The sequence below is a fragment of the Haliotis rufescens genome, unplaced genomic scaffold, assembly GCF_023055435.1.
Source record: "Haliotis rufescens isolate VD_foot unplaced genomic scaffold, xgHalRufe1.0.p SCAF_25, whole genome shotgun sequence".
NCBI lineage: Eukaryota > Metazoa > Mollusca > Gastropoda > Lepetellida > Haliotidae > Haliotis > Haliotis rufescens.
Window position 1 is genome coordinate 3,505,881 of NW_025963946.1, and position 23,899 is coordinate 3,529,779.

The 23,899-nt window shown below is 43.2% G+C and overlaps 2 protein-coding genes across 5 annotated transcripts; both read left to right on the forward strand.

The window, feature by feature from the left end:
• Window positions 1-368: 368 nt before the first annotated feature.
• Window positions 369-6,851, forward strand: LOC124124673. Its single transcript, XM_048402250.1, has 4 exons — window positions 369-899; window positions 1,849-1,882; window positions 2,895-2,993; window positions 5,375-6,851. The coding sequence occupies exons 1-4, from the start codon at window positions 534-536 to the stop codon at window positions 5,755-5,757; spliced, it is 882 nt and encodes a 293-aa protein (XP_048258207.1). The 5' UTR covers window positions 369-533; the 3' UTR covers window positions 5,758-6,851.
• Window positions 6,852-9,473: 2,622 nt separating this feature from the next.
• Window positions 9,474-21,576, forward strand: LOC124124665. 4 transcript variants are annotated; one of them, XM_048402253.1, is made up of 5 exons: window positions 9,474-9,575; window positions 13,460-13,834; window positions 18,718-18,751; window positions 19,217-19,315; window positions 20,042-21,576. In XM_048402253.1, exons 2-5 carry the CDS (start codon window positions 13,463-13,465, stop codon window positions 20,428-20,430), a joined length of 894 nt encoding a protein of 297 aa, XP_048258210.1. In that variant the 5' UTR covers window positions 9,474-9,575; window positions 13,460-13,462; the 3' UTR covers window positions 20,431-21,576. The 4 variants fall into 4 exon arrangements, with proteins under 4 accessions (XP_048258210.1, XP_048258209.1, XP_048258211.1 ...); XM_048402252.1 differs by lacking the exon at window positions 9,474-9,575 and adding an exon at window positions 12,534-12,577; XM_048402251.1 differs by lacking the exon at window positions 9,474-9,575 and having other exon boundaries at window positions 13,215-13,834.
• Window positions 21,577-23,899: the final 2,323 nt, after the last annotated feature.

Here is a 23,899-nt window from a genome sequence, read left to right on the forward strand (position 1 = left end):
AGACATTCAGAGAATGGCGGCGCCACAGAAGGAGTAAGTGAGTATGGTTTTACGCCGCTTTTAGCAATATTCCAGCAATATCAGTGCGGGGGACACCAGCAATGGGCTTCACACATTGTACCCATGTCGGGAATCGAACCTGGGTCTTCAGCGTGACGAGCGAACGCTTTAACCACTAGGCCACCGACCGCCCCGACACAGAAGGAAGCAGGAGAGGACACTACACCGGTGCGGTCTATATTAATCCCATGACGAGGAACAGAAAATAACCCTGAGGGATTCCCACCACGTTGTAGTACAGAGCAGTCAAGGAAAACCTGGGTGGTGAGATCATCTGGGAGATTCCAACAATCTCTTGTCAGCAAATGTTTCAGTAACGCCGTAGCCTCACCATAAGCCACATCAGGCACTGGCAGGCTAGCCCGAGGAGAGTTTGGTTAAAGTTAACAACTGTCTTAACTGGACATTTGTAAATATAAACAATTTTTTTTAAATTTTTATTTCAAACCGATTAACGTACATATCATACAAGAATGTCAGGGTCTGAATCTAGCTTCATCCACAACACCACAACAACGTCGGAGCCGCCACCTTCACGACGACATCGTTCAAGAGCGTTACTCTATATCATCTTTGCCGTCTCATTGATCTCCAATGTTGTTTTAGCTGTCATCTTCGGCATCCACACGCTGAAGCCAAGATTGTCTCACCAAAGGAACACGGACGCATCTTCTGTTAAGCTTGACCATGTGGGGTCAAATGCTGATGTGTGTTTTACTTGTGGTCAGCTGGGTCCACTGGTCGAATCTCAGGACACTCCCTATGACGTCATTCGAACCTCTGGTCATCATATATGCTGTCAAAGAAACAAAGTTGACGTCACAGAAATGTTCAAGAAGGTAATTCTATAAATACACAATTTATACCGTGTTATAAATTTGTTGCTGGTTGTATGTTTATTGATAATATTAGTTAGTGGAGAAAAGTTGATTGTTATATATAGTAGTCCCCTTTAAGGGAAGGCGGTTGTCATCGGCATGATCTTGTGTAATTTGTGCAAAAAAACATGTTTTCCAATTTTCCATTCACAGCAAATTTATCGATCAATCAATCGTCGGTGTCTGATATAACTGGTTCTATTTATCAGCGAAGTGTGCTATTTTTAACAACCATACTTCCTTCCGTGTTTGAATTGAGAATTTCAAGGAAGCGTAACTGAGGAAATCAATAACTTACTTTTCTCGGAAGTATTCCTTGTCCGTCCTACTTTTTAACGCCGCACTCAACAATACGAGTATTCCGGCTAAATGACGGCGGTCTGTAAATAATCGAGTCTACACTAGATAACCCAGTGACTGGCATCAAGAGCATCGATCTATACAATTGGGATAGGATGACATGCACCAAGCGAGTCAGCTAGTCTGACCACCCCATTCCCGTTAGTCGCCTGTTACGTTAATCGTGGATTTGCTGAAATCTCTCTCCCCCTCTCTCTGTCACTCTCCCTCTCTCTCTCTCTCTCTCCCTGTCATTCTCTCTCTTTCTCTCTCTCTCTCTCTTTCTCTCTCTCTCTATCATTCTCCCTCTCTCTCTCTATCCCTCTCTCTCTCTCTGTGTCACTCTCCCTCTCTCTCTCTCTATCCTTCTCCCTCTCTCTCTCTATCCCTCTCTCTCTCTCTATCCCCCCCCCTCTCTCTCTCTCCCTCTCTCTGTCTCTCCCCCCCCTATCTCTCTCCCTCTCTCATGGTATCTGCCAATGGAATCTGTTTTGTCGTACTTTACAGCATGGTTATTGTCTGGCTTTGAGGTTTTATATTAAATAGTGAATTGCAGTACACTATATTTCAGATGATCGTAGACGAGTTCTCCAGACGAACTTCAGGTTTGTAAAACTAATACATCAACCCTGTTAATTGTAGCTATGTCAAGTCGTCATGTCATATTCCAATGTGTTTTTGTGTAGTTTTCAAAGAAATGAGCGACCTTTAGTACCATATGCATACATTTAAATATTCCTTCCGCAGTACATTCTAATGAGAGAGGGATAATCCCTTTCCCGTCTCTTGTTATTTCTGCTGAATTGAATCTTGTACATCAACTGGTGATAATTAGATTGAATCATAAAATAACCATGAAAGTGAGTGAGTGAGTGTGTATGGTTTTAAGCCGCTTGTAGCTATACTCCAACAATATGACGGCGGGGGACACCAGAAATGGGCTTCACGCATTGTACCGATTTGGGGAATCGAACCCGTGATGTCGAACGCTTAAACTACTGGCCTACCAACCGCCTAAAACCCATGATAAGTAGCAAGTGCATGTGCCGTGATTAAATCAGTATTGTTGCTGCAGACCCGTGAAGATCCGAGGTAGATAGATCTTCAGCAACCCGTGCTTGCTGCAAAAGGTGACTGTTCTTCTCGTAAGAGGTGCTAACGGGATCGGGTGGTCAGGCTCGCTGACTTGGTTGATGCGTGTCATTATATCCCAATTACGGGGATCGATGTTCATTATGTCAATCACTGGATTGTCTGGTCCAGACTCGACTATTTACAGACCGCCGTCATATAGCTGGAATATTGCTGAGTGCGGCATTAAATAGTAAACAAACAAACAAACACATTGTTGCTGCAGTTGATTCTGGGCCAGCAATTAACTTGCAACGGAACGTGCATTTTTAATAAGTGAAACTGACCCAACAGGCCATTTATGCAAAATTATAGAGAAGGTATATAGTCTTCTTAAAATAAATTACATAACATATATGTAGTCACTTTGTCATGGCTGGTGGGTTGTTGGTGTTCTTTTACCTTATTTTGAGTAGTATATCAATCATTAATATAATGTCTTGCGTAATCAACTCGGAGACTGTGTTTGTGGGCTTCTGTTATCAGGGTCGGACCAATTGGACTCTCATGCCATAAAGAAGGGCAACCGTGACGTCATTCACTCAGGATCCACAGGGGCACATCTAGTCATGGTTCCAATCAAAGGTACAGTCATACCGCCTTTCTAGGGGGGCACGTGTTGCCCACTCATCCTAGGTACAGTCATACCGCTTGTCTAGAGGGGCACGTGTTGCCCGCTCATCCTAGGTACAGTCATACCGCTTGTCTAGAGGGGCACGTGTTGCCCGCTCATCCTAGGTACAGTCATACCGCCTTTCTAGGGGGGCACGTGTTGCCCACTCATCCAAGGTACAGTCATACCGCTTGTCTAGAGGGGAACGTGTTGCCCGCTCATCCTAGGTACAGTCATACCTCTTGTCTAGAGGGGCACGTGTTGCCCGCTCATCCAAGGTACAGTCATACCGCTTGTCTAGAGGGGAACGTGTTGCCCGCCCATCCTAGGTACAGTCATACCGCTTGCCTAGAGGGGCACGTGTTGCCCGCTCATCCTAGGTACAGTCATACCGCTTGTCTAGAGGGGCACGTGTTGCCCGCTCATCCAAGGTACAGTCATACCTCTTGTCTAGAGGGGCACGTGTTGCCCGCCCATCCTAGGTACAGTCATACTGCTTATCGAGAGGGGCACGTGTTGCCCGCTCATCCTAGGTACAGTCATACCTCTTGTCTAGAGGGGAACGTGTTGCCCGCCCATCCTAGGTACAGTCATACCGCTTGTCTAGAGGGGCACGTGTTGCCCGCTCATTCTAGGTACAGTCATACCGCTTGTCTAGGGGGGCACGTGTTGCCCGCTCATCCTAGGTACAGTCATACCGCCTTTCTAGAGGGGCACGTGTTTCCCACTCATCCAAGGTACAGTCATACCGCTTGTCTAGAGGGGCACGTGTTGCCCGCTCATCCAAGGTACAGTCATACGGCTTGTCTAGAGGGGAACGTGTTGCCCGCCCATCCTAGGTACAGTCATACCGCTTGTCTAGAGGGGCACGTGTTGCCCGCTCATGCTAGGTACAGTCATACCGCTTGTCTAGAGGGGCACGTGTTGCCCGCTCATCCAAGGTACAGTCATACCTCTTGTCTAGAGGGGCACGTGTTGCCCGCCCATCCTAGGTACAGTCATACCGCTTATCGAGAGGGGCACGTGTTGCCCGCTCATCCTAGGTACAGTCATACCTCTTGTCTAGAGGGGAACGTGTTGCCCGCCCATCCTAGGTACAGTCATACCGCTTGTCTAGAGGGGCACGTGTTGCCCGCTCATTCTAGGTACAGTCATACCGCTTGTCTAGAGGGGCACGTGTTGCCCGCTCATCCTAGGTACAGTCATACCGCCTTTCTAGAGGGGCACGTGTTTCCCACTCATCCAAGGTACAGTCATACCGCTTGTCTAGAGGGGCACGTGTTGCCCGCTCATCCAAGGTACAGTCATACGGCTTGTCTAGAGGGGAACGTGTTGCCCGCCCATCCTAGGTACAGTCATACCGCTTGTCTAGAGGGGCACGTGTTGCCCGCTCATGCTAGGTACAGTCATACCGCTTGTCTAGAGGGGCACGTGTTGCCCGCTCATCCAAGGTACAGTCATACCTCTTGTCTAGAGGGGCACGTGTTGCCCGCCCATCCTAGGTACAGTCATACCGCTTATCGAGAGGGGCACGTGTTGCCCGCTCATCCTAGGTACAGTCATACCTCTTGTCTAGAGGGGAACGTGTTGCCCGCCCATCCTAGGTACAGTCATACCGCTTGTCTAGAGGGGCACGTGTTGCCCGCTCATTCTAGGTACAGTCATGCCGCTTGTCTAGAGGGGCACGTGTTGCCCGCTCATTCTAGGTACAGTCATACCGCTTGTCTAGAGGGGCACTTGTTGTCGCTCATCCTAGGTACAGTCATGCCGCTTGTCTAGAGGGGCACCTGTTGTCGCTCATCTGAGGCGCCACAATTCGCTGCGTAGAGTGGCGTCCCTTAGACATGCCAAACATCAGTGATCGTGGGTTCGAATCCCGGTTCGTCCAGATTATAGTTTTCTTGCTTTGTCCGCACCATACCCGTTCCCGCTGGTTTCACCAAAGTGGTAAACGTCTAAGACCTGCTTGACTGCGGGCTTTCCTTTCACGTTCAGCTGACACGTCGTGATAAAACTGGAATATTGTTCATAGCAGCGTTAAACCCAACTTCTCAACCAGTCGTGTCTATTTGTAGTCTTATTCACTTGCCGCACGTTAAGCCCTTAGAGGAGTAGCCATCATTCAAGTAAGAATTTGTAAATATATATTTCAGACCATGTATTCAATGTTGATCGCGATTGAATAACGTAAGGAGATGCATGTGTATCTGTTATGTTTGACATCGGTTATACAACTTAAAATCCTGCTGACTCACGTTAATGCCTTCACTATGAGCATTCATTCAACGCCTGTAACAAGGACAAATCTAACAACTTTGTCAAAGACTATTCTAACGTATTTGTCCTTTCCCAGGGTCGCCGCCAGCATGGACAGCCCACGATGACTACCACGTGACCTTCTGTGCCAATGTCGCATGCGATAACGGAACGATCTGGGTACGAGACGCTGGGATCTACCTCGTGTACTCGCACATCACACTTAACGTGACACGTGGCTCCACATACACCATCTTCACACACAGAATGCACCTTACCAGACGGAACATGCCTCCCAAACAGCTTCTGATGAGTAAGACCTCATTCACACGAACAGCATCTCCACAGCGAAACTCTTTTCTCTCCGCCGTTTTGAAACTCGAAGAACGCGATGCCATCGGCGTCTATATACCTGATCAAAACACTGATCTGGTCGAGAAGGGTGGGTTTTCAAACTACATGGGTATATTCAAATTGTGAGGTGAGGTGGGGAAATGAGGAATAAAGACTATTATTGCACTTGTATAGCAACGTGAGAATGTTCAACATGGATGTCTTGCCATCCTGACACTGGTATAGCTTTGTTGTTGTTTTTCAATGGATACATTTTGTATGTATTTAAGATTGCATGTGAACTATATTCTGTAAACTTATTGATTGTGTACTCCAAAAAGAAATAACATAACCCACAAAAAATATTAAGTGGTACACATTGGACATATCTTTTCTTAACGTACATACTTCTCTATATATTGCTACAAATGGTTCGCATTTATTTTCTTCCATACATATATATACTGCCATCAAAGAATCAATGTTAGACTATGAAGTAAAAAAATAGTTTTTAGAACAAACATGTTTGCAGCTGCAACGATATGCGAAATTCAAGGTATAAAACTGCTCACACACAGACACACACACAGACACACACACAGACACACACACACACACACACACACACACACACACACACACACACACACACACACACACACACACACACACACACACACACACACACACACACACACACACACACATACATACACACACTATGCTTTACCTTTTCTTCTTCTAGTATAGCTTGGGGCGGTCGGGTAGCCTAGCGGTTTAAGCATTATCACGCCGAAGACCCGGGTTCGATTCCCGACATGGGTACAATGCGTGAAGCCCATTTCTGGTGTCCCCCGCTGTGATATTGCTGGAATATATTGCGTCAAACCATACTCACTCACTCACTCAAGTATAGCTTACAATTACTAGATAGATTATATAGCACTTTCTACTCTTTTCAGGCCTTAAATCCTTCTTTCAATATTCACCTCTCTTAATATATTACCATTTAACTTATCTTTTCTTTTCATATTTTAATACACTTGTTGTACATTATAGCCGTGGGATTAGGTTTATTTCCCTCTCACTAACAGTTTTTGAGGTATGGTGTTTACCTCTATTAAAATATTATTTATTTTTTATTTTCCCCACCTACCCCGACTGCGAAATTGCCAGTGGTAGAAGCGGTCGTTAACCCCCCAAAACACTACAGTACAGTACAGTGAGGTGAGTTGAAATGGGGTTTAACGTCGCGTCCAAGATTATTGCACTTATATAGCGACGTGCATGTACGTGTATGTGTTTGTGTGGCTGCTTGCTCTAGTCCGGACTAATGCCGATTTATAGTGCTAGCTCACTGAGATACCACGCCGCAGTTTAACATGAATACCCCATTCAGACACAGTATACTGACTCCGAGCCGACCAGTCCTTGTTTTAGCCCCTTAATGCCGAGCGCCAGACAGGGTAACAACAAGTACCATCTTTTAACGTCTTTTGGTATGACGCGGCCGGGGATCGAACCCCGGACCTTCCGCTCTCCGGGCGGACGCTCTACCACAGGACCACGGAGGCGGTCCAGTACAGTACAGAATTACCTCACATTTTCAAGATGGAGTAAGAGGAGAAATTCCGAAAAAACCTGGACAAGAGCTATTGTTTGTTAGGTCTATCCTATGTTTGTTTTAGCATTGTTTTGATTACAGTGAAGACTAATTGTTAAGTTAAGTGAAAGGTATTTGTTATCATGTCAAATAAATTTGTCTCCTCATAAATAATTTGGCTTTTTTATATCAAATTTGACTATGTAAGAACCTCAAAAGTAATTTCAGGGAATGTGTCTAAAAAACTTGATGTCAAATCAGGGAATATGTGTAATACCTGAAAATTGTAGGGATTATGTATATTCCCTGAGTGAATCAGACATTAAATATATTCCCTGAAAATTTCAGGGATTATACATATTCCCTGATTATACATATTCCCTGTAACATATATACATACATGTGGACATGTACGTATATATGTGTCTGTGTGTGTGGTATGTGTGTGCCTTCTTGACCGGACGTATGCCTGCTTTATAGTGCTAGACCATGGAGATATCGTTCCGCAGTTTGACATCTCTAATTAGGCATAATATGCTGAACCCGTGGATCTCACCACCGACCGCTTTCTGGGCAGACACTATCCCACGGAGGCTGTCAGATTGTGAATGTGATGAATAGGCATGCCATTGAAAGCAGATATTATGTATATATTGCTTCTTATGGAAACATAAATAACTATATGTTACTACTGTAGTGCCGACAAATGTTTCAGTCACAGTCTGACGGGAAATCGTGGTTTTGCACTGACAAGTTATTATTGTTGTTCCTTATCCACTATATGTTTTGAGTGATCATGATAATTTGAATATCCACATTGTTAACAACCAGCGACTATTACTCCCAAATGTGTGTCATTTAACAAAATGTCAATCAAATGTAATTTTAACTGATGGTTTGCTTTCTGAGGTTTCTGAGGTCTAGAGGTTTCCCACACAGACCCCCGTTCGGACTCGGATTAAATTAGAACAGGTCCAAGAATAGAACAGGTCCAAGAATAGAATAGGTCCAAGAATAGAATAGGTCCAAGAGTAGAACAGGTCCAAGAATAGAACAGGTCCAAGAATAGTATACGTCCAAGAATAGAACAGGTCCAAGAATAGAACAGGTCCAAGAATAGAATAGGTCCAAGAATAGAATAGGTCCAAGAATAGAACAGGTCAGCGAGCCTGACCACCCGATCCCGTTAGTCGCCTTTTACGACAAGCATAGACGCCTTTTACGGCAAATATTGGTTGCTGAAGACGTATTCTACCCCTATTCTTCACGGGTCCTACAACATGTAGCACAAACTACGGTCCAACAGGTGTGTCATACGGACAGGTAGCAATAATACCATCCCCATGCACTTTACACAAACATATGGCCATACCAGCTCCTAGACACATAACACTGACCAGTGACACCACCATACAGTGTTATCGCACTGACAGTCAGTTGTACCACCATACAGTGTTGTCGCACTCATAGTCAGTTGTACCATCCTACAATGTTGTCGCACTCACAGTCAGTTGTACCACCATACAGTGTTATCCCACTGACAGTCAGTTGTGCCATCCTACAGTGTTTTCCCACGGACAGTCAGTCCTACAATTTCACAATGTTTGTTGTTGTGCGGCGCACTCAGCAATATTCCAGCTCTATGACGGCGGTCCGCACATAATCGTGTCTTGACCAGAAAATCCAGTGATAGATGTCATGAGCATCGATCAAAGCAATTGGGATCGATGACATGCATCAATCAAGTCAGCGAGCCTGTTTCATTTTTCCTGAACAACTACCAGATATTTATAGCGTGTGAATTGTGTTTGACAAGGACAAAGGAACGCGAATGTCACCTATTTATAAACTATCCTACTTCCTTAAAATAGTCCTTCCTTCCTTGTGATTCAGATCATTGTCATTCATGATTGTGACGTGTCCAAAACACATTGTTTCAGTTAGTCGTGTTAGTACCAAAGTACATATCTAACAGCCTGTCTCTCATCCATGTTGGAACAAAGCCAATTCTTTATTCTATATGTCGGTATATCTCCTCACTGTATCAACTCTTACCAACGAAAGAGGAGATGACACAATACATAGCCATTCGAATATGGTCAAATGTTATGCAGTGTATTTTCAAATTAATGTCTCGTGTTCACAGAGTTGAAAACCCGTTATTGATCTATGTGTATTTGCAAAGGCTGTGGTTACGAAACAAGCCATCTTCATGTACTTTCTGTTTGCCTCAAATTCTAAGAAATGCAAACGAAAGATATGCCAGAAAGCACTGTGCCACAGACGTGTATAGAGAATTTATATTTTCTTACATTTCTTGCAACACTGCTAGCATAGCTGTCAAGGTTTAAAGTCATCTGCGGTGAGTACCATGATACCCGGTCTTACGTAAGCACTACAAGAGGCATAATATGTGTACGATAAAAGCAATTACTATTAATGTGGTACCACACATGGTTGAATAACAGATTGACAAAATGTATTGAGGATTTTGGAATCCAATATTTATGCTGAAAGGCACAGTATACAACATGAACTGGTAAGGTGAGGTGAAATGGGGTTTAACGTCGCGTCCATGATTATTGCACTTATATAGCGACCTGCATGTACGTGTGTGTGTTTGTGTGGCTGCTTGTACTAGTCCGGACTGATGCCGATTTATAGTGCTAGCTCACCGAGATACCATGCCGCAGTTTAACATGAATACCCCACTCAGACACAGTGTACTGACTCCCAGCCGACCAGTCCTTGTTTTAGCCCCTTAATGCCGAGCGCCAGACAGGGTAACAACAAGTACCATCTTTTAACGTCTTTTGGTATGACGCGGCCGGGGATCGAACCCCGGACCTTCCGCTCTCCGGGCGGACGCTCTACCACTAGACCACGGAAACGGTCCAGCATGAACAGACTAAGCATATGTACATATGTACAGTGTGTGAAGCCTAATTGTACATATGGTGCCCACAGTCGTGATATGGCTTGAATGTTGACACAAGATGCTGTGAAGTCTTACCCACTCTGGTACTATGTCAACGATTCCACCTTTAAGGCACCTTATATATGACAGCTGCGTTAGATGGGGTCCATCATTCGTTAGAGGGAACAGGAACACTACACATGTACAACATACAAATAAATACAATACATAAACCACTGAGATGGTACTTGTTTTTACCCTGCCTCGCACTCGGTATTAAGGGGATCCAACAAGGCCCGGTTGGCTCGGTGTCAGTAAACTGTGTCTGAGTTGGATATTCATCTTTAACAGCGGAAAGGTGTATAAGTGGGCTAGCACTATACAACCGACTTTAGCCTAGTGCAAGCACGCACACGTGCATGCATGTGTCATATTGTACTATACAACTGAATGGTTCATACATCTGATGTATCAGATTTGAAAATGGACCGGCAGTGAACGAGTATGAGACACTTCAGGCAGTAAAATTGACCTGAACTCTGCAAATATGAGACACACAAAGTAATAACATGGAACTGAACTGTGCAAATATGAGACACATAAGGTAGTGACATGGAACTGAACTGTGTAAAGATGAGACACATAGGGTAGTAACATGAAACTGAACTGTGCAAATATGAGACACATAAGGTAATAACATGGAACTGAACTGTGCAAATATGAGACACATAAGGTAGTAACATGGAACTGGACTGTGCAAATATGAGACACATAGGGTAGTGACATGGAACTGAACTGTGCAAATATGAGACACATAAGGTAGTAACATGGAACTGGACTGTGCAAATATGAGACACATAGGGTAGTAACATAGAACTGGACTGTGCAAATATGAGACACATAAGGTAATAACATGGAACTGGACTGTGCAAATATGATACACATAAGGTAGTAACATGGAACTGAACTGTGCAAATTAAGACACATCAGGTAGTAAAATGGATCACGGCTGTCCAAAAATTGCATGCGTTGAGTAGCAAAAAGGTCTGACATGTGCAAAGATTTGTTAGACTCATAAAGTTATAATCATATTTTCGTTGTGTTCATTGTAATTCCTGCATTCTGATTAGCTATCACCTATTATTGCATTCATTTCCCAATGAATGTAAAAAGATTAAGAATCCAAAGATTAGAGTTGTGAAAATTCCCTTTCCGTTTACCTGTATCATTGTGCACAGGACATTTTGCATAATTCATGCAGATTCACTGTCCAAACTACCCTTTGAGCCCGAAGGCCAAGAAAGAATGAAACAGCAAACGGGCAGGCTCGCTCGCCTGTTTTTTTTTCTCGCTCACCTCAGTACCACAAATGTCATGTCTTCGGGTTTCCTTTCCAATCCGCATTTCTCCAAATGTGTCTTTCCGTTCTCAGGGAACTAGTGTTTGAATCTGTTTGGAACTGACCATGTCATTTGAAACAGCCGCCTAGCTTCTCCCAGATATATTTTTTCCGGTTCGTAACAGACTGACTGTTGCAGTTCCCTTCGCCCCTCGGCCTGATTTGCAGCTCCTACGCGGATTCACACAATTTGCACATCGTTGTATCGATTCATACTTCAATGAACCGAAAAAGGTCAATTGTCAATTTTTAAGTAAAATGGACCTGTTCGGTGCCAACTTCAGACACATCAGGAGAAAGACAAAAACATTAACTGTTTAAACGTTAGACCTCACATAGTGAGTGAGTGAGTGAGTTTGATTTTAAGCCACTTTTAGCAATATTCCAGCAATATCACGGCAGGGGACACCAGAAATGGGCTTCACACATTGTACCCAATCGAAGCCGGGTCTTCGGCGTGACGAGCGAACGCTTTAACCACTAGGCTACACAACCGGCCGAGACAATCACACAGACATATTTGTCTGAACGTTGCACAACCATCAAATGTTTCAGGGGCGGTCGGGTAGCCTGGCGGTTTAAGCGTTAGCTCGTCATGCCGAAGACCCGGGTTCGATTCCCGACATGGGTACAATGTGTGAAGCCCATTTCTGGTGTCCCCCGCCGTGATATTTCTGGAATATTGCTAAAAGCGGCGTAAAACCATACTCACTCACTCACTCACTACATGTGAAACATCGTATATGAGATCACGGTAAGAGTAAGACTGAACCGTGCAAATCAGTGCGTGTCACACATGCCTGCATAATATTCAAAAGCAACAGTTTTGGAGATTCAACTTCACATGCGTGTATGTCTGACTTATCAAAGACATGCATCTCTGGTCAGCCAGGCATGACATGAGCTTGGCTTACAAGTCTTTCAATACACTGATATATTTATTGCAGTAAAATCGCAGTGATGTATCATGTATATTCTGATGACTCACTGAACTGGTTCACCTAGCGAATTGTAAGATGTAATGTGAATGAGGATTACATGCCCCAGGGTAAGTGTTTTCACAGACCATGCGAGATGGTTGAGCTTACACAGGTATTGAGAAATACGTAAGGAATAAATATGTTTGTTTAAGAGATATGTGGTTAAGACACGAAAATGAAGAAGAAGGGTGCCATTCAATAAATACAGTAGACTACGGTTATAGCTAACTCGAGTGGACTCCAATTTTGGTTTGTAATAACCGTAGTTCGTTAAAGGCATACATACAGCATATATACAATAAATGGTCGGGACTTAAAATAAGTTCGTTATATCCGTCAGTTCGTTATAAGCGTGTTCGTTATAAACGTAGTTTACTTTACTTATATTAATGACCGAAATTGCGGCATCGCCATGCAGGTTGTTGCATATCAGAATGTGTATGCATTAGGACAATGACACAAGACACTTCTCCCAATTAAAGATAGCCAAGGGACAGGTGAAGAAGGAATTTCCGCCAGCACACCAGAGTAGTGAAAACCGCTGTCATGAGTAGTGAAATCGGGTTATTTAAAAACGTGAATCGCTAACATGGCGAGGGGGTTGACGTATAACTCATATGTCTCCTTTTCTGCAGTCATGTAATGAAAGAGAAAGTAGGTCGGTGAGAAAAACGCTTTGGCCTCGTCGCTTCTTGGAAATATAGAGGCGCCATGAGCGAAACACAGTACCTGGTCGTGCGAGCTGTTAGTCTGCAGTGTGGGTAATGTCAACACTGCAGCTGTGTTCGAATCATTGATTTTGGGAGCCAGTCAGTGAAATATCTCGACGTACGTAACATTCCTGTGTATGAGAATATACGACACTTTGGGATACAATGTAATCATCAGTATAAGATTAAATGCAGATGTAGATTAAAAATATGCTCACAATGGACACCTATAATCCCCAGACAATGAGTGAACCAGAATCAACGTTGCTGCCTTTCGACACAACGTCACCGTCATCCCCGTCACGTCAACGACGCCGCCCGGGAGTTTTATTCTATACTGTCATCACTGTGTCCCTTACTGCAAACGTTCTTCTTGTTGTCGCGGTCACCGTCCAAACAATTATGGCGTCACGTGATTCGCACAAGATGAGTGTAGAGGGATTCTCAAATTTGCTTAGTCACGTGGACACCGCCGCTCAAGTCTGTTTCACCTGTGACCACCTGGGTCCGCTGATCGAATCCAAGGACACTCTCTATGACGTCATACGACTCTCTTCAGGTCACACGTTTTGTTGTCAGAGACAGAATAATGACGTCACCAAGCTTTTCAGAAAGGTAATTATCTTTAACTAGAAATCTGTATACAATGTTTAATAGCATTGCGTTTAAATATTTAGAACAAATGCATAAAGCATGTCATGTGTGTAGAACTCATTGACTCCTGAATTTGAACAATTATGTGATGCAATGACTGCAGGTTAACATATATGGTATAGTTGTTTGTCTGTTTATTTATTGTTTAACGACGCACTCAGCAATATTCCAGCTATATGACGTCGGTCTGTAAATGATCGAGTCTGGAACAGACAATCTTGTGCATCAACCAAGTCAGCGAGCCTGTCCACCCGATCCCGAATTCGAAGACTCACCTCTTTCTACAAGCATAGTCGCCTTTTACAGCAAGCAGGGATGCTGGAGACTCAAGCCACCCCGGATCTTCTCGGATCCGTTTACGTTATAAGAAAGGCGACAAAGCGAGTTCACTCTACGATTCCGACTATACAATGATCATTGGTTTAGGAATCACTACTGAACAGTGATGGTACCATGTGTTCGCGAAAAGATAAGGGTGTCCTACTCCACCGATGGCAACATGTTATTTTATCTGAACAAAATGTAATTTTATGTACTTTAAATAAGCATGCTTTATTGTTGTGGTGATGAGAATAATGCTTTGTTTGCATCTGTGATATATTGACAATGTCTACACCATGTGTAAAGCACAGTAAGCAACGCTGTCGTGTGTCTTCATATTCACGTGGGGCGGTCGGGTAGCCTAGTGGTTAAAGCGTTCGCTCGTCACGCCGAAGACCCGGGTTCGATTCACGACATGGGTACGATTGTGAAGCCCCTTTCTGGTGTCCCCCGCCGTGATATTGCTGGAATTTGCTAAAAGCGGCGTAAAACCATACTCACTCACTCATATTCATGTGCGACTGCTGCCAATAACGGACATGGGTTCCGGGAAAACCTATTCATGTCTGTTCCCGGAACACAGCAATGATTTTACATCACGTGATTGCACAGCTTGCATGGATCAATGTTATTGAGCAACGCGAGACACACAAGCGAATGCCTGATTCACGTGTGGCTGTGTGAACACATTTATATCATTTTGGAAAATGGGTGTTTTTGTCTGTTTCTCGAACAATGCCATGCTGATTAATCGAGGGGTATGGGTGGGGCATTGTTGAAATTGAACCCATGTTTTCGGCGAACAACGAAACCGCGAAACTGCCTATCACCCGCGAACAGCAGTAGTACTGTGGTAGTCGTAGTAGTAGTATAGCTGTAGCTAAAGCAGTAGTAGAAGTAGTTGTAGTAGTTATTAATAGTAGAAGTTGTTGTAGTAGTAGCATAGCAGTAGATAAAGCAGTAGTAGTTGTGGTAGTTGTAGAAGTAGTAGTAGTTGTAGTAGTAAAGCAATAACTAAAGTAGTAGTAGTATTGGTAGTAGTAGTAATAGTAGTAGTTGTTGTAGTAGTAGTAGTAGTAGAAGTAGTAGTATAGCAGTAGATCAAGCAGTAGTAGAAGTAGAAGTAGTAATATTAGTAGTAGTAGTAATTATTATAGTAGTAGTGGAATGTGTTGTTGTAGTAGTAGTAGAAGTATAGCAGTAGTTCAAGCAGGAGTAGAAGTAGTAATAGTAGTAGTTAGAGTAGTAGTAGTAGTAGTAGTAGTAGTAGTAGTAGTGGTAGTAGTAGTAGTAATAATAATAGTGGTAGTAGTTGTTGTAGTAGTAGTAGCAGTTGAATTAGAAGTAGTAGAAGTAGTAGTAGTAGTAGTAGCTGTAATAGCAGTAGTTACAGTGGTAACAGAAGTGGAAGTAGTGGTAGTTGAAGTAATAGTTGACGAAGTGGTATTACAAGTAGTAGCAGCAGTTACAGTTGTAGTAGTAGCAGGAGTAGTTAAATCAGCAGTAGTAGTAGTTGAAGTATTATAAGTAGTAGTAGTTGTAGCTGTAATAGCAGTAGTTACAGTGGTAACAGTAGTTGAAGTAGTAGTAGTTGATGTTGTAGTATTACTTATCGTAGCAGCAGTTACAGTAGTAGTAGTAGAAGTAGTAATCGTAGTAGTAGTAATAGTAGTTGTTGTAGTAGTAGTAGCTGTAGTAGCAGTAGTTACAGTAGTAACAATAGTAGTAGTTGTAGTAGCAGTAGTAGTAGTGATTTTTGTGGTAGTAGCAGGAGTAATACATCGAGTAAAGTCAATTGTATAACAATTTCAAATCTAACTGTGACCCAGTTTTATTTTATTCACGTGATGTTTGTAAACACACAGTGACACACTTTGACTCAAATTTAGAAACATCAGCCGCGTATCACATGGAGCCTTAACAAAGCAAGGCTGTGTTTACACTCTACCTAAACATCTGTGTCAAGGCCAGGTGACCTGGTCGTCAGTCAGCTTCAAATATAAACGCGCTACTTCCAGATCCCTCTTATCAAACTACTGCCAACATTACGCATCAGAGCATGATACATGTGCACAGACACTGTAGTGCGAACAAGGTGTTATTGATTATTGAGTAACATGCGCCATGATCCAGTTGTGATGTAAGCAGGACGTTTTACCTTGATATCTTATTCAGGTCACGCTGCGTTGACTGACACTACTATCCTACATTCAATGTTCGCGTCCCCCCTTATCGTGACATAAAGTATAGGTCGACATGGCAGACAGTGTATACATCCATGTCACAGCAGGCTAGAGCTAATGTTGGGCACGCTGATTAGTGTTACATATTCCCCTTCACAATGGACCCTCCAGCTAGGTACGTCCTCTATATGACATGCGAGTTTTACCAACATTGTATCAGAACGCAGCCATTTAAGAGGGGTGGTAGAAATGTCCTTCACACAATCGACCAATATGAGGAAGCGGACCCGTGTCTTGACGTGATGAGAGAATGGTAAAACGACCAGGCTACCTACAATCAGCTGTAGTAGTAGCAGTAGCAGTAGTAATATTTAGTCGTAGTAGTAGTCGCAGTAGTAGTAGTTGTTGTTGTTGCTGATGTTGTTATATAGGCAACAGTAATAGTAGTTGCAGCAGTAGTTATACTAGTAGTCGTAGAAGTTGTCGAAGTAGTAGTTACTCAAGTTGTCGTAGTAGTAGTGTCTGTAGTAGTGATAGTAGTTGCAGTAGTAGTAAAAGTAGTTGCAGCAGTAGTAATACTAGTAGTCGTAGTAGTAGTAGTCGCAGTAGTAGTTGTTCTTGCTGTTATACAAGCAACAGTAATAGTAGTCGTAGTAGAAATAATCGTAGTGGCAGTAGTAGTAATACTAATAGTCGTAGTAGTAGTGGCAGTAGTAGTTATACCAGTAGTCGTAGAAGTAGTCGCATTTGTATGAATAGTAGTAGTAGTAGTAGTAGTAGTAGTAGTAGGAGTAGTAGGAGTAGTAGGAGTAGTAGCAGAACTACGATGAGGTAGTCATTTTATTGTTTGTAAACATACCCGGCTTTGACTCATATGCAGAAATAGCCGAGGTGTCTCTCATGTTATCTTTACATTCCTAGCGCGGCAATGTTTTCAAATAAACAAATGTGTCAAGGCTACGTTCGGAGATCAACAAGGCATGCATCAACTGATATCTTTATGCATGGGCATTACAGCGTACTCACTGAAGGCAACTCAAACACCGACAGTTGATTGTTTACTGTTCGGGACATATGACAAGCACATACTCTCGTTTCGTTACAAGGACCCGTATTATTAACTCATTCTGGCTTTTCAATCACACAGACCATGACCATGTGTTTGCATCAAATGACAGGGAAAAGGGTTAATGTATTGTTTTCAATATATTTATATAAACACAGCACACTGTGTAGCTGACAAAACAATCAATGATCATAAGTCATCTCTACTAAAAGAGGAGTATACGAATCCGACTTACATCGTATCAAATAGCACAAATCCAAATAGGGAATTGCATCATATATCATGTTGGTCAGTGAAGCGTCAAATTTTAGTTGACGCATCTGCGACCTAGATATCATGTTCCGGACGCTGATTACATGTGCTGCTTTAGGCTGATTGCTTGAGTTGGTATAGATCCGTAAGATATAACATATGACAATTTGTTAAGCAAGTATCATGCGTGTTCTGCAATGAGCGCTTGTGCTAGTTAAGCTCAATTAGGGCTCTTGTAACATGTATATAGGATTCAGTGATTTGTTCAATACACACTGTATGTTTGTTGTTTAACGCCGTTCTCACCAGTATTCCAGCTAAACGACGGTGGTCTGTAAATGATCGAGTTTGGACCAGACAATCCAGTGAATGACATCATGAGCATCGATCTACACAACTGGGATACGATGACATGCATCAACCAAGTCACCGAGCCTGATCTTGTTAGTTGCCTTTCATGACAAGCATGGGTTGCTGAAGACCAATTCTGAAGACCGAGGTCATCACGGGTATCAATGCAAACAATGCGAATTTCAGATGGAACATTCACTAAAAGATAATAGCTTTGGAAACATGAATGTTATCTTTGGTTAGGATAATTTACCTTTTCATACCATCAACGTAATACGGAGTACATAAACAAGAATCCATTGGATCTTGGGGTAGCCTAATAGTCAAGCGTTCGCTCGTTACGAGGAGGCCCGGGTTCGATTCCTGACTTGGGTACAATGTGTGAAGCCCTATTCTTGTGGTCCCTGCCATGATATTGCTGAAACCGGACGCTTGGTGGAGTCAACGTTTCGTTTCAGTTTTTATCATTGGTTTCTGCAGCGTTTACTCTGTAAAATGCGTCATCATATTTCGACAGCGTGGATTACTGCTCATGCTGTCGACCATTAGTATTGATTTACTTGCGCCAGAGTCACAATCGTCTCTCAAGAAGGTTATCTAGGCAGCATTGATCCCATACGAAATGAGACTTCATGATATGTTTCACAAGCTCTAAATTATCTTACTTTTAGATCGTATCGGACGAATATCTGAGGCGATTGACAGGTAAGTTGTAGGAAACAGTATCCTATATACAAATGTTAAACTGAAATATGTGATGTGATGCTATCTGGTGTTTTAATTTGCGCACCTGAAAGTTTGTTCATGTTGTCATATTAAATATACACCCTTGTTCTCTTGGGTTTACCGGGCGTAAATATCTGAGACCTGCTTCACTTCGCCCCCGCCCCCCCCCCCCCCCCCCCCCCCCCCCCCCCCTCCCCTAAACCCAAACACACACACATTAAGCCAACGTATATATATAACTGAAACTTAGTTCCATGCGGCATGAAATCAAACCCCCTCATTCACTCAATATAGCAAAGACAAGTACATGCCTCACTCACTCGAAGAATCCTTTTGGTTGTCAGCAGATGCTCAAGTATCATAGATGCGAATTTTACATGTATTATTTGAAACAAGTATGTTAAGTATATCTTCAAAACGATTATACCACTTGTTAAATTTCAGGACGCGAGCCACCCAAGTCAGATAGGGGAAGACGGAGTCATGGGCTGAATATCATCAAAGGGTCAACAGGAGCTCATCTTTATATGGTCCCTCAAGCAGGTAACGTATGGCCGAAGAACGGCCTCCAAGAGTGGACCTTTCCCAGTGAAGTCGACGGAAATTTCATTACAGATTAACGTATAACGTGAACGTAGAAATACGCTTTTGAAAATATACTGACGTACAAAATGTATAATAAAGGGGTGTCCAAACGGGTAAGGGGTGTTCCCGGGTGTGTGAGATCGACGTTCCCATATGGGTAGAAGAGCGTCCCTGTGTGTGTGAGATCGACGTTCCCACTCGAGTAGAGGAGTGTCCCTGTGTGTGTGAGATCAACGTTCCCACTCGGGTAGAGGAGTGTCCCTGTGTGTGTGAGATCGACGTTCCCACTCGAGTAGAGGAGTGTCCCTGTGTGTGTGAGACCGACGTTCCCACTCGGGTAGAGGAGTGTCCCTGTGTGTGTGAGACCGACGTTCCCACTCGGGTAGAGGAGTATAAAGCTATATGACGGCGGTCTGTAAATAATCGAGTCTGGACCAGACAATCCAGTGATTGACATCATGAGCATCGATCCACGCAAGTGGGATACGATGACATGCATCAACCAAGTCAGCGAGCTTGACAACCCAATCCCGTTAGTCACCTTTTACGACAAGCATGAGTTGCTAAAGATCTATTCTACCCCGGATCTTCAAGGGTCTATTCTATATCAGAAAGTATTATCTTCAGATGTAGTTTTTCGGTTTGATTTGTAACGACACTTGCAAACAGTGACTTCTCTTGCAGATTCGCCGCCATCATGGACATCAAGCGACATCTACAACACCTCCTTCTGCTTCAACGTGGTGTGTGGTGATGGGGGTATTGTCGTTCCAGCGGCCGGCATTTACCTGGTGTACTCTCACCTCACGTTCACCACACAGCCAGCCTCTGAAGATACATTCATACACGTCATACAGCGGCGGAACCGGAACTTGCCTGGTCTGGGCCAGAAACCCGTCCTGTTCAGTAAAACCTCGTTGACATGGACTGCACCTGCGCAGCAAACGTCTTTTCTGTCCGCCGTTGTGAAACTACGCAGAGAAGACATTATCCGGGTTACCATGTCTGAAAACTATAATGATCTGGTTGAGATGAGGAAGCTTTCAAATTATTTTGGTGTGATCAAAATGTAAATTATGATCCAATATCGTTGTGGCGGGTGGGGGCTGGGGTCACGGGACGTGGGGGATGTTTTGTGTGTGCCTGTCTCTCTCAGAAAGATGCCAGATTTTGACTATTGATGTGCGACCAAGACTCCAACGGTTCATACCCATAACATAAGGGATGCACGAATGTTGGTTGGTTGGTTGTTTTACGCCGCATTCAAATGGATGCACAGATTTGGCTTACGTTGTTGATGAAATATGCTGTTTGTTTGTTTGTTTGTTGTTTAACGCCGCACTTAGCAATATTCCACAAGATATATGACTGCGGTCTGTAAATAATCGAATGTGTCCCAGACAGTCCAGCGATTGATATCATGAGCATCGGTCCACGCAATTGGGATACGATGACATGCTTCAACCAAGTCAGCGAGCCTGACTCCCGATCCCGCAAGTCGCCTCAAGGGAATGGTGTTAAATTTGACTAAATGTATCTAGGAAAATTGGTATTCGCAACAAAATCGTAATCATATTATATATATATATATATATATATATATATATATATATATATATATATCACTATATATAATATATATATACTCACTGCCAAAAGAAACGCGTACCACAGAAACATATAGAGAGGAATGTAGGTTAAGAAGAGATGATTCCAATGCGTACAACTTAATGACAAAACTAACAATCAGTCAAGTGTTACCACGAAGTGTCTTTATTCTTATCATGATCTGCTGCACGTGATTTCCAAACTTTACGCGCTCATCCTGCACGAGACAAAAGGTGCATCTCGAGTCCTGCATTTATGACGTCACATGTGCTGCGTTCATGAGCGTCGGTTCACACAACATACCAGTATGTTCGTGCCTGCATCGAACTAATCTGATATCCCTTGAATATGAGAAAATCTTCAAAAATTAACCAGCATGCATCATAATGGTATTCGCGTTTCTTTTGTGGGTGAGTATATAGGAATCATTTCTAAAACTAACCGAGGTGTAAATAGTGATTGAATAACAAGCAGCTGTGAAGTTGTGTCAACATATTTACTTTCCTCTACTGAAACTCAAACAGCTCAATTCTTAAGTTAAGATGTGTATATGTATTGACAGTTACTGGATATATTGTTATACATTCTGGAAATAAAATCATAATCCGACACTCTCTTTGTCCCTTTTACCGAGGGTTTATTGTACACAAATGAAATTATATTGAGGTTGAGATTGATGACAGAAATTACAAGGAAAAGGACAGACTTATAACATTAAGTCACATAAGCACTGTCACAGCTATATATAGCGATGAGAACAATTAAGATACAAATTAACAAAGGAATGAAAGAAGCTGAAATCATAGTCACTCGGAGGTAGAACTCAATGACCTTTACTTGCTAACTTGAACTTTAGATTTACATTAGCGTCATACCCATGATCAAGTCAGTATATGCACGAAAATGGATGCAAAGATTTGGCTTACGTTGTAGATGAAATATGCTGTTTGTTTGTTTGTTTGTTTGTTGTTTAACGCCGTATTCCAGCTATATTACGGGGTTTGTAAATAATCAAGCCTGGACCAAACAATTGCGATACGATGACATGCATCATCCACAAAGTCAGCGAACCTGAGCACCCGATCCCGTTAGTCGCCCATAACGACAAGCATAGTCGCCTTTTGCGGCAAGCATGGGTTGCTGAAGACCTTTTCTAACCCGGATCTCCACGGGTCAGATGAAATATTCAATTTATTCTCCAGTGATCATGTTCTAAATATGACCCTGTGATATCACCGGATGTTTATATACAATTTGGTAACCCGAGACAAACGGGAAATTACTTTGTACCCAGGTAATATTCATTCCCGAGGAATTGGACTATAACAACGTGAGAAGTCAAATGTACACAGTGCACTGTGGGGCCAAGTCAATATAGTTACGATTCCCCAGGAATAGCCGTGGTGTTTCTCCTTTGTGGGGGTCAAATACATCTGTGGTGAGGCAACATGTGCCGTTATATCGGGCAGTAATTGAGGCGGGTAGAGGTGAGGTGAGGTGAGGTGAAATTGGGTTTAACGTTGCGTCCAAGATTATTGCAATTATATAGCGACATGTGTGTGTGTGTGTGTGTGTGTGTGTGTGTGTGTGTGTGTGTGTGTGTGTTTGTACTAGTCCGGACTGATGCCGATTTATAGTGCTAGCACACTGAGATACCATGCCGCAGTTTAACATGAATACCCCACTCAGACACAGTATACCGACTCCGAGCCGACCAGTCCTTGTTTTAGCCCCTTAATGCCGAGCGCCAGACAGGGTAACAACAAGTACCATCTTTTAACGTCTTTTGGTATGACGCGGCCGGGGATCGAACCCCGGACCTTCCGCTCTCCGGGCGGACGCTCTACCACTAGACCACGGAGGCGGTCTGAGGCAGGTAGAGCAGTCGTCGGGGATTGATTGGCCGAACATTGTTACGACACGACCCTCATATATCCGCGTCATGTCCGGCTTTCCTTCCACTGAAATACTGTTCGAGGAATGTCCGGGTTCGATTCCCCGAATGAGTACAACGAGAAGTCCATTTCTGTTGTCCCCCGCAGTGTATTGCTGGAGTATTGATAATAGTGTGGTATAAAATCATACTCACTTACACCCTGGTTTTCTGGGTCGGATTCCAGCCTCGCGAAAAAGGTTCCTGACAGTCTGGTCCCAAATACTCCCCAAACCAAGGATGCGTCCTGTAATCTCCGTAGCTGTGGCATTGCGATGACGAAGGTGGAACAGTCGAATCCAGCGATCCTGTGCAGGGGTGGTAACTCTTTGTCAGACGGTTCTCGGACGGTCTGCAGTGGAATTGAACTGTGTGTATCGGTCGCAAAGGGGCAAATGGTGCTGTGGTGGACGTTGACAATTGAATGACATTTTTTTGGCTTATGCTTGCAACTACCACGAGTTACGAATGCCATAACTTGCACGTTTTGCTTTACTGTTTTCCTCCATGCCAATTTTTAACAAGTGTAAAATCAATGCACTTTAAGACATTGCAAATCGAGAATGGCTGCGTTCTGACCCACTGGTTGTCGAATATCAGGCCACCAACAATGTCCAATGACATATATCCAATTTATATAGCGGATTTTTTTTTTGTAGTCAAGTTCAAAAACATACTACCTGTGCGTTTCTTTTTTTGAAGAGTGTATTATAGGGTACATCGAGCATGGCAGGATAGCCTTGGGACAAGCAGGTATTAGACATTTACCATCTGGTTGCTTCATGATAATCTACGCTTTAAAAAAAGTCATCTATACTACGGAATAAAACCCTGCTAAGATCAGAAAAGACATTGCGAAGACATATTATATTATGAGGCAATGTTGTGGCACAATGTATTGTAATCATATTGTGGACATTTCAGTCTGTTGACGTCACCACTGTACATAGTTACAGTGAGTGAGTGAGTTGGGTTTAACGCCGCTTTTAACAGTATTCCAG